Source organism: Atta cephalotes (genome assembly GCF_000143395.1).
Source record: "Atta cephalotes unplaced genomic scaffold scaffold00014, whole genome shotgun sequence".
NCBI classification, from domain to species: domain Eukaryota; kingdom Metazoa; phylum Arthropoda; class Insecta; order Hymenoptera; family Formicidae; genus Atta; species Atta cephalotes.
Window position 1 is genome coordinate 1,286,608 of NW_012130078.1, and position 11,936 is coordinate 1,298,543.

An 11,936-nucleotide genomic window follows, 5' to 3' on the forward strand; every position below is an offset into this window, starting at 1 on the left:
CCAATGTTTTATACAATAAAGCCTTGAATTTCGAAAAAAAAACGGCGGAAGCAAAGTTGTACACCTAATATGAAAAAGAATTGGAATCTTATCTATGCTGTTCAATTTACATAATCTGTTTTTTAAGTATGTAATACGCACAATTTAAACAGGCACCGACATACTTTTTTATAAAATGGCGCATTCCAGCAAATCAATAATTTCTTTTAACTCGATCTAGTATCTTCTCTGCGCTTAGATGCCCCGCGTCATCGTGGTATAACCGATAGATTTGCATTTGTCCATCTCGCGATACTATCCACGTTAATCTCGTTATCTATACAGCTTGTCACCAAATATTCGTCGAAGTAATATTTTATTTCGCCCATCGGCTTTTCATAACAAAATCATATTCGTAGTATTTGTTTGTCCTTTAATTGCGCAGCTAGTATCTAGTCGCCTTCCGTGACATCGACATGCGATACTTCTAACTCGAATGGCACGGGGTTTTTTAAGGCATCAACATGACATTCTCGATCTCGCACGGTATTCTATGTCGAAAATCTATTCTTGTATTTAGGTGTACAACTTTGCTTCCGCCGTTTTTTTCTGAAATTCGAGGCTTTATTGTAAAAAACTGGTTATACATTTATGATTCAAAGTATTGTCCATCGCTGGCCACTACTTTCTCCCATCTTTCGGGTAGCGTACGAATCCCGTGTCGAAAAAACTGGTCATCTTTTGAGGCTATCTACGAATCGATCCAATTTTTTACTTCTTTATAAGACCGGAAATGCTGGTCAGCCAGGCCGTGTGCCATTCGAAACAAGTGATAGTCAGAGGGAGCAACGTCTGGAGAATACGACGGGTGGGGTAGGACTTCCCATTTCAACGTTTCCAAGAATGTCTTGACCACTTTCGCAACATGGGGTCGAGCATTGTCATGCTGCAAAATCACTTTATCGTGTCTCTCGTTGTATTACGGCCGTTTGTCTTTCAATGCTCGGCTCAAACGTATCAATTGCGTTTGATACCGATCGCCTGTGATTGTTTCAGTCGATTTTAACAGTTCATAATACACTACGCCGAGCTAGTCCCACCAAATACAGAGCATGACCTTAGATGTCAAAATCACCGTTCTTAAAGCGTTGAAACCATTCATGACACGTTCTTTCACTAATAGCGGCCTCACCATAAGTATTTGAGAGCATTCGATGAGCCTCAGCCGCAGATTTCTTCATGAAGCAAAAAATTAAAACCTCCCGCAAATGACGAGAATTTGACTCGTAAACTGACATTTTCAATCGAGAATAACTTTATGATGCAGACACAAATCGACTAATGTTTCTATGGGGTTATGTTGACAGATGCCCAAGTTTATTGTATGATGTCTATGATCTATTTATTTCGACCTTACTTACCGCTAAAGCCATCTATAGGAAAACGGCGGAAGCAAAGTTGTACACCTAATACTTCGAGTCACCATCTATCAATCAGAAGTAATAAGTCCCGCTTCGGAAAATGGCTCGTAGTGCATTACAGTCGGTACCACTTTAAATTTTAATCTTAAATAAACTTGAAAGTATCGCAGTGCAAAAACAATTGCCATCGTTTCTAGTTCGTATGAATGATAGCAGTATGAATGGTCTGCCGTCATTTGCCTACTGTAATAAGCTACATATGCGTCTAACCCTCGTTTGTCTATTAACGCGATGCCTATACCTATTGCGCTCGCGTCGGTGTGTACTTCAATCAATTTATTCGAATCGAATATTGTTAGTATCGGTCGGAATGTAAGCTTATTCTTAACAGTATTAAGAACCACCTTTTGAACCTCTCCCAACATCCAAGGAACCTTGTTTTATCAGTCTTGTCAGTGGCTCAATGATTATGGCGAAATTTTCGATATACCTCCTAAAGTAACTAGCTAAAAATTACTACAAATTACTACAAATTAGCTTGTTTCACCAAACGTGGCGATTCCATCTACAACATCGCCTCGACTTTGCGCTACCCGGGTCGCACTCCTCGCTCATCTATCTCTCTAAGTATTCGATTGACTTCACGAAGAACGTGCACTTATTCAAATTGTTAATTCATGTATGCGAAACGCTTCTAATATTTGTCGCAAGCGAGCTAAACCTTTCTCTATAGTTTTCGATGGTATTATAATATCGTCCAGGTATGGAAATGTGATTGTATTTTTTAAGCTTTCTAACACTTTATCCATCAAACGTTGGAACACGGCGGGTGCATTAATCAAAACAAAGGACATAGAACTCGTAATATCCCTTTAGTATCATGAAGGCTTCTTCTCGATAAATCCTCTGCCACCAGTACCTGATAATAGCCTGATAATAGAAAATCTAATCCGGTGAAATACCGGTTACCTCCGCGCTTATCAATCTGTTTCTCAATCTGAGACATAAGGTATCCTTAACCGTAATCAAATTTTACAGACTCTAAATCTTAAAGTTAAAATAAACAATACAAGGCTTATACAAGGCCAATAAGAGGCTTCACAGGCTGGTGAAGATGCCACTGATTAAAATCTATATCATTAATAGATTGTGTAGAATTTTCTTTATTTTGAACGTTCGAAACAATTTTAGATTTTTAAAATCAGCGAACATCCTGAGGATTAGAAATTTGGTAATATTGAGAAAATTTTTATCCTCATCGATACTCAATAATTCTATCACAAAAAGAATCTCCTTTTTGGTCAATTACTCTGTTAAATTCATAAAAAACAATCCTAAGATAATTTTTACAGAAGACAGACAAAGGGAATATAACAGTAGTGTTGGACAGGAATAGTTACATAGAAAAAATCACATAAATATTAAGTGATCCAAATACGTATACAAAATTAGTCAAAAATCCTCTTAATAAATTATCAAGAAATGCTCAGGAATTATTAAAAAAAAAAATGGAAAAAGAAAAATTACATCTCAGAATCAACTTACAAAAAATTGGCGACTAGTGATAGGATTTTATCAAGAGCATACGCATTACCGAAGATACATAAAGAGGGGATACCGCTTAGAATTATAATCTCATCATTGGATAGCTTTATATTTCTTGGCTTCATTCTTAATGAAATCTCTGAAATCTCAAAAAATGTTGATAGACTTTCAAAATAGACAATAGTTTCCAACTTGTGGAAAAATTAAGAGGCACTCAAGTTGGAGCGAAATCTCTACTCTATTATCATTGGATGTGGTTTCATTATTTACAAATGTTTCGATTAAATTGGCGGTCAAAAGTATAGAGAAAAGATGGGATCAAAATTGAGAAGATGATTAGCATATCGAAAAATGAGTTCATTGAGGCCGTATCTTTTGTTTTGGATTCTACATTTTTTTGTTTTAATAATGAATATTATCAACAAAATTTGGTATTCTCTGGGTCACCTCTTTTTCCAATTATTGCGGATCTTGTTTTGCAGGATTTGGAGAAGTACTAGATATTTTAGGAATATTTTAGAAATCATTTTATATTAGATATGTGGACGATATTGTAATGCAGCTTCAATTGATTCAATAGAACACATTTTGACTGTTTTTAACTCGTTTCACACTAGATTACAGTTTACATTGGAAAATGGGGAGAACATGATTAATTTTTTGGATGTGACTATTATTAAGAATAAAGATTACTTAGAATTTGACTGGACACAAACCTACTTTTTCAGGATGTTACCTGAATTTTTTATCTGCACGTCCTACATCACAGAAAAAAGAAGTATTTGAATGATTGATAAAGTTATTTTATTATCTAAATTCAAAATTTTATCAAAAAAAACATTAGATTAGTAATCAACATTATCAGGAAATATAAGGAATGATTACCCAATGGAGATCATTTTTGACACCATTTCCACAAGATTAAAATTTTTATCTTCTAAACGTGTTCTTGTTGAACAAGATTGCATGTCCAATAACGACAATTCAGAAAATATAAAAAGAATTCCTTGGTTTTTAATTCTTTACACAAATACTACGTCAGATTTTTAAATACTTGTAAAAAAGAACACATGAAATATTTTACAGTAATAACAAACTCAGTAGATTCATTAAGGCCCAGAAGGATATTCTCCCAAAGAATCAGAATAAAAATGTAATATACAAATTAACATGAGACAAAGATTGTGACGCGTCTTACGTAGGACAAGTGGTAGAAAATTGAACTCTAGAATTACTAAATATCATAATTACATCAATTGGAATATCACAATTATCGATTATTACGAATTAACATTACAGAGTTGAATTGAATCATAAATTTGATTGGGAGAATGTCCAAATTCTAGATCATGAGAGATCTTTATATATAAATAAACGTCTAATCTCTGAAAAAGCATGCAAAAAATGAATTGAATTTACGATCTGACACCGAAGGATTACATCACGCATATACGATGCTAAATGAATTGACCAATTAAATCACTTCGTAAAGAATTTAATGTATTTTTCATGTCTTGTATACACATAATTTATGACTTTACATTTATATTTAGAATATTGTAATGTTAGTTACGACTTAATTTTTTTGTTTTGCGGTCCTTTTTCAATTAAAAACTGTCTGTTAAACGCTTTTGACTATCCGGAGAGGAAGGTTATAAATAGTGATTATGTATAAAACTGAGATAACTGGTTCAATAATTTATTAGTATAAATCTCCAGTTTCATAAAGCTTCATGGAATTTTTGAATTTCCCGTTTGAGATGAGTTGTTTGGATTTGATTTTTCTTATTGACTCAATTTTAATTTTATGTATGTCAAATCAGGATTCACTTTAGTTAGGAACCTGTTAGTGATTCACATGTAACGAAAGGTTCAATTTAAGATTTGAGATATGTATTACTGAAGAGGACTTCAAAGAGAGCCGAAACGTTCAAAATAAAGAAGATTCCACACAATCGATTAATGGTATAAATTTTAATCGTTGGCACCTTCACCTGTGACTCTTATTGATCTTGTATAGATTGTTTATTTTTAATCTTAACCATAATGACATTCAATTTATATAGTCTATACAGTCATCGTTTTTCTTTCTTATAATAAGATCGGACTCGTGTATGTGGTAACTTTAACTCGCGGATAATATTGTTATCTAACAATTCTTGGACCATTTTCTTTACAACACGCTTTTCAGATTCGGCTAGTCGGGACAACTGATGCCTCGGTAGCGCAACGAATACTCGATGACAATGAATTAGGATTCGTATATGTTGTGCGGTCCATACTGTCCTCGCAACATCCGTGATTCCACCAATCACCGCGTCAACAAGATATTTGTCCGCAATACTAATATCTAACTTGCGTAACTTGTTTAATTTTTGGAGGCAGTAATCTCCTAATGATTGTCCAAGACTGCTTTCATACAGCGCGGCTCTCGAAATAACTTACTAAAAGATATCTTCTTGTAGAACTGTTGTCGCAACAGATTTTGTCTCGATCTATGTAATCGCCAATCGCTGTCGTATCACAGCCGCGCATATCCCTTCAAGCGCAATGGTATCAATCTCATGATGGCTTTATCGTCCCAATCGTATTGTGCAGCTAATTCATCTTGATCACTTCTCTAAGTCATCTTTCGACGGAGATATCATAAGTTCGTCATCTTTGTGCATGAATCCCGTGTATGAGATTGTCTATCTAGGCTATCCACGATGCATTCTAACCTATCGAAACATTCGTCTCCTGATGTTGACTGAGATGAACGCCGTCTTTTCCGTTTCGGATCGTCACACTCGGCATAACGCCGTGACCTATGGCGTCCCATTCCATCGTTCTTCTTCTCATCGTAATATCAAGGCCCAAGGTTCACCACTTCTGATATGTGAAAAAATACGAAAAGAAAAGAACTCATAACGTATTAATTTTTCTTTATTTTGTTTAATAAATTCTGATATATGCTCGCTCCTCGATCGCGTTTAATACGTCATTTTATGACGTCACTCTCGTTGCTGACGCGTTTTCCCCACACATCGCAGTTCTGCGCGATGACGCTTATCGCTCGTTGCTGCAGAGCCCGTTTTCATGAGTTCGATTCCGGTTACCCTCTACATTCTTCACAATTCCGAACACCTTAAAAGATTTATAAAAAGAAGAAAAGATGATTAGACCCAAAGATATACCACAATGTGATTTATAAGATAACTTGTTATTATTGTGATACATCTTACATTAGCCAAACTAAAAGACAGTTTGGTACTAGAGCAAAAGAATATATCGAGTCGAAACATTCATAATTTGAAGAATATAGTTTTTCGCAATAAATTTTTTTTTTCTTTCTTATTTTCTAATTTAATTTAGGAAGGATTATTAGCGTTTCAGAATGATTGTGTTGAAACCGAATGTTATTGACTCGCAATTATATGAATAAATTGATTTAATAAAAAGAATATATAATGTATTTGTAACATTTAAAATTTGACCCATCTTGGCTTTCTTTGTCGTATTTGATGTATTCACATATACGGTCGTGTTTAAAATTCTTAATATATTTTAGTGTTAAATGTATAACACGACAATCCTGTTTGGCTCATAATCCTTTTGAATTATTTCGTTTTTAAATTTTTGAGCCTATAATATATATCTATTAATTTCTTAATTTTTTTAGTAAAATTGCATTAATACTTTCATTTTCATCACACGAATCTAATACTTCCAGGTAAACAATATAAGACGCCTTCTTGCACTAAAATGTTTTTTATTCCTTGCCTATACGCTTACACTCGTCAGTTCTGAATTGCACTAGTTCAGTTCAGTTCTAGTGCAATCCTCGTGCAAGAACGAACCTACAGTTTATCGAATAAAGTTCTGTAAGAAATTTAGATTATTACTAGCTAGATAGTCGTTAATATGATAGATCAGAGCGTCATGCGCAATCGCGATTTGCCAAACATGCGATGATGCAGGCAAATGAAAGAGAGATGAAGCAGTTCGAAGTAAAGTCATTAGATTTATAAAGTACCGCAACCGTCCGCCATATTAAGTCCAATATAGTGACAATTTCAAACTAATGTATTAGGATGAATTTATTGTGTAAATGACGGAAAGCATTGAAGTTAATCAGTTGTATTTATTTATACCGATAAACATTGCTCATAAATATAATTGATTAATATTTCAATGCTTTCCGTCATTCACACAAAAATTCATCTCAATACAGTTTGAAATTGTCACTATATTGGACTCAATATGGCAGACGGTTGCGGTACTTCATAAATCTAATGACATTGATTGCGTTAGCAGAAAAAGCAGCTTTGTAATTATTATAAAATTAATACGATAATATAACTAAATAACGTTCGAAGTTTGTATAGCAAAATAATTCAAATATCAACGATCAAATATATGAGTAATACAAGATGTTTTATTAAAATCTTAAAATTAATTTAACACATCATTAAAAAGAATATAACAGATATATATATAATAGATTATTAGAGAATAATACGTTTCAACTTATAGAGTCTTCCTCAATATAATAAAATAAAAATCGAGAATAATTTTTGTATTAAAAAATGACATTTATAAGATATGATTAAAAAACATCTTCAAAATGTTTATTAGACAATTTTAAAGACGTTTTAAAAAGGATGTTTTTAAAACTTGCCTAAAAGTCGTTTAAAAAACACCTTTAAATCTTAAAGATATCTCTTTCGGATTGTCTTTTAGACATACGTGTTTACTGGACTTATACAGAGTGTTTTCAAAAAAACCGTTCATCATTTATATAGTAGACAGTACATATCATACTAAATAAAAAAAAAATCTTAGTGAACATATAGATCGAAAATAATCATTTTTGAGATATAAAAAACATTTTTGTATGTTAGCGTCTATTTAAGTGTTCTATGTGTCTTCCTTCCATTTCCATGTACATGCTCAGCATCTTCTTTTTATAGAGTCGTGAACTCTCTTAAAAGTTCTCTGTAGAATTATTTGACAAATACGCTGCGTTTAGTCACGTAATTCTTCTATGTCATTTATTAGCGAAAAATATACTCTGCTTTTTAAATATCTCCATAAAAAATGTCCAAGGATTTTAAAACAAGAGATCGAAAGGGCCATGCAACATATAATATCCAATCCACTTTTGATTGAACAGTAGTTACGAGTAATCGCTGTGAACATTCTAGTTTTGCTTGATGATTTGGTGGAGTGAGTGTTTGCACTCGTTAGATATGGTATGATTAGACTGCTCATAAAGCGGTCTCCAGACAATCTTAGTATCGATTCCTACCATGATGTAAGAATACAAGTTGTAGCCACAGTATATACAGCCTTCTGGCATCTTTGATGTTTGGCTAAAATGGAGTGTACATGCGCGAAATAAGTAAGTTCTCTAGTAACGCCATTTGAATTTTTTTCTCAGTTGCTCTTTATTTTTCTGCTCTCTCTCTCTCTCCCCTCTCTCCCTCTCCTCTTCTTTCTCCCTCTCTTCCTCTCCCCTATCTCTCTTCCTCTCTCTCCCCATCCCCCCTCTCTCTAAGTCGTTTGTACATCAAATTATATATAATCTAAATGTAATAAAACTAAAAGAAATAGATTCATAATTGTAATGCAAAACAAAAAAAAATACAAAAAAAAAATATAAAATAATATAAATGTTGTATGATAAATATTATATTATAAAAATATTTTAATTAACGATTGCGACACGCGATGCTTGTTTTCCTGCTAGATCGCTTACGTTTTAATAAATTATTAGAATTGCACCACATAGAACGCAGATTTTTTAGCTAAAACGAAAGCAATTCAGCAATTATACATATCATTCACAGTATTTAAGCGAGATTGATGAAATTGATGTGTTTGCAGGTATATGTGCGCGCGCGTGCGCGTGAATGTATGATTTCAGTTAATGGTTATCTCTCATTGCATTGTTGTCTTTTCTAGTTCTGTTGTTGGGCTTATAACAGCAATTTTGCTGATGCCTAACCATTTGCAAGCTAATGACTTGTATTGTATTTTATTTTATGTTATGCTTACTATAGTTCAGTGTATCATATTTTATGTTCTATTATACTCTGTTAACATGTAGTCTTTGTCATAGAGCTTCGCAATAAACTAAAAATTAAACAAATTAAACTAAACTAATCATGATTTTCTTTTCTTTTATCTCTTTCTCTAATCGTATTTCAATTACTCGAACATTTGAATGATCCTGAAAGAGAGAACGAAAAAAGAAAAAAGTGAGAAGTATAGATAACGTTACTGAACAACTTACTTATTTCAGGCATCCATTTGCGCACTCCATTTTGGCCAACATAAAAGCAGGAGAGTTGTGTTACTGTATATATTGTGTAACATGTTATGTTGTGTAACATGGTATGTTGTGTAACATTGTCCATAATGGCAATAGTAACTATTTTATATTGGAAACCAATCAAATTTTGCTCAATATGCGCTTTCCTGTGTATAGCGCTGACATACTGGAAATGCTAAAAATTTGCCTAAAATTCACTTTTTTACTACGCATCCACGGGAACGTTTCATTTGCATTTTTACATCATGATTTCTACGGTATTAGAGATATCCTTCTTATACTGGTTCCGGGATTTTCTTCTATTATCCTTAAAATGCAATTCTTCGTATTCGACGTCAATACAGATCTATCTTAAGCCCATCAAAGTCTCAATGGCGAGTTCTAGATGAATCTGATTCACAAAGTTGATGAAGATTTTAAAACAGTGTACAAGGAACTCTTCGGTTAGGAAATTTTTCGGCGTAAAAACATCATGCAATAGAGGCATTTCCATTAGCACGACCATTAAAAAATGCATATCTGCTATTTCTTGATTAATACGCTGAGAGTAATACGCTGATATTTTCAGCACGATCTGTGTAATCATCAAATAAAATCCGCAATCACTTTTGATTGGTTGATGACACTTGATTGATTGTCGGTAATTATCTTCTGTTATGAAGTGGAAATGGAAATTGAATGAGGACATATAGAACGCGGTTTATAAATATTGAGATAAACATCGCATATGACACATAAAAGCCAAAATCATTTATGTATATTTAAAATCATATATTTACATACAAAATTATTTATATCACAGAAACGGTTGAGTTTTGTCCTATATTTATAAAAGTTTTTTTTTACTCAATATAATGTGTATGCTATCTACCATATAAATGCTGAATTTGATTTTTTGAAAATAGCCTGTATATACATATATATTCTATATGTACAAAAATGATATGATGAAGATATAAATTATCATGCTATTTTATACAGGAAATGAGGTAGTAATAGTAAAAAATGGTCTAAGAATATGCGGAAGTGGTGGTGCCTTAACGAATGCCCCTCTTCTTCAGAGTAAAAGTTATTTTGAAGTAAAGATACAGCAGGGTGGTATATGGGGCATTGGATTAGCTAGAAGAGACACGGATCTTAATGTCGCTATAGGAGGCAAAGACTCAGAAAGTTGGGCGCTTGATTCTGATGGTATCATAAGGCATAATGAACAAGAACTTCATAAGATTCAAAATCCTGTTCAGGAAGGAGATGTCATCGTATGTATATACTGCTATTTAGTTTGATATATTTTGAAGAAATTAAACTTAATTAAACTTAAAAAATCGAAGAAATGCTTCTGATTTTTTAAAAGATTGTTATTATTGTACAATCAATATCTTGTTTGAATAATTAAAAACTTTTTTTCAGGGAGTATCCTACGATCATGTAGAGTTGAATTTTTATTTAAATGGAGAATCCATGAATGCTCCAGTTATAGGTGTAAAAGGACGGATTTATCCAGTGTTATATGGTATTTATTTATTCTAACAACTCACAATAAACGAGAATTGATTAAAATGGATTGAAATTTTAATTATCATTTGAATTCACCTGAATACTTCAGTATAACATCTTTATTCTTTTAGATGCAATTGGATAGAAAAACTTCTTTTAGAGATTTAATTGGATTGAAAAATCGCATTTCCTATTCAGAATTTTGAACTGAGAAGTTTTCGATGCACTTAAAGAATTGAATTTTTTTTTAGGTTGAAAGGACATAGAGATGTGCAATTCCTATAAATGAACAAAAATGCATGAGATTGAAAAGGATTCATTTCAAATTTGCGAATGTGTACTTCTGAATCCATTTCAATTCATTTTCGTTTATTGGAAATTAACATGTGTGTGACGATTGATATATTTTTATATATAATTTATATTATTTTAACTTTCAGTGGATGATGGAGCCATTCTGGACTTATTTCTAGAAAATTTTAATTATACTCCACCAATGGGCTTCGAGAAAATAATGCTGGAACAATCATTGCTCTAGCAGGGATAGGAACAAAAATAACATGTTAAAACTGACATTCCTCGTTCGAATTTCGTTAAATTTATAACATTAAGAGTTAAAATTAAACGTTAAATAATTAAACTAAGATAAATTGTAAACAGGGAATTCCAAGTATAGTATAAAAACATAACATGGTATTAAAAAACAATGTAATAAACACAATTGCATGATAATATATTTTATTGAAGAGCTTGGAATAAACGATTTGCCTAAAGATGTGAGAATCTATTTTTTGATGTATTCTCTACGGAACGAAGATGCATTAGATTTTATATAACTAATTGAGAGAAAATTCTTGAGATTTATTAAAACTAAAAAGAGATTAACGTTAACTGTTCGAATGAGTCAATTTAGTTCTATTTCAATCCGATGTTTATGTTATGATAATTACACATATCTTTGTATAATTGTATAATAATAGATATAATCATAAATATGTGTGTACAATTTGAGTATTATATAATATATATATGCATATGTATGCATTTGTATACATAATGATTCATTAAATCTTAAACGACTAATGGTATAGTATGTACATACTTGGCTTATATAAGGTACCGACGGTTTTAGGCCTATTGTTCGCTTTATTAGGCTTAGTGTCATGACATCTTGTTAA

At 32.5% G+C, this 11,936-nt stretch overlaps 1 protein-coding gene across 1 annotated transcript in view; it reads left to right on the top strand.

The window, feature by feature from the left end:
* The window catches only part of LOC105617752 (SPRY domain-containing protein 7), a 51,362-nt gene extending 39,870 nt beyond the window's left edge, over positions 1-11,492 (top strand). The window contains 3 exon segments of the mRNA XM_012199306.1: positions 10,243-10,520; positions 10,672-10,774; positions 11,199-11,492. Coding sequence (XP_012054696.1) covers positions 10,243-10,520; positions 10,672-10,774; positions 11,199-11,296 — 479 coding nt within the window. The 3' untranslated portion in view covers positions 11,297-11,492.
* The last annotated feature ends 444 nt before the right edge of the window (positions 11,493-11,936 follow it).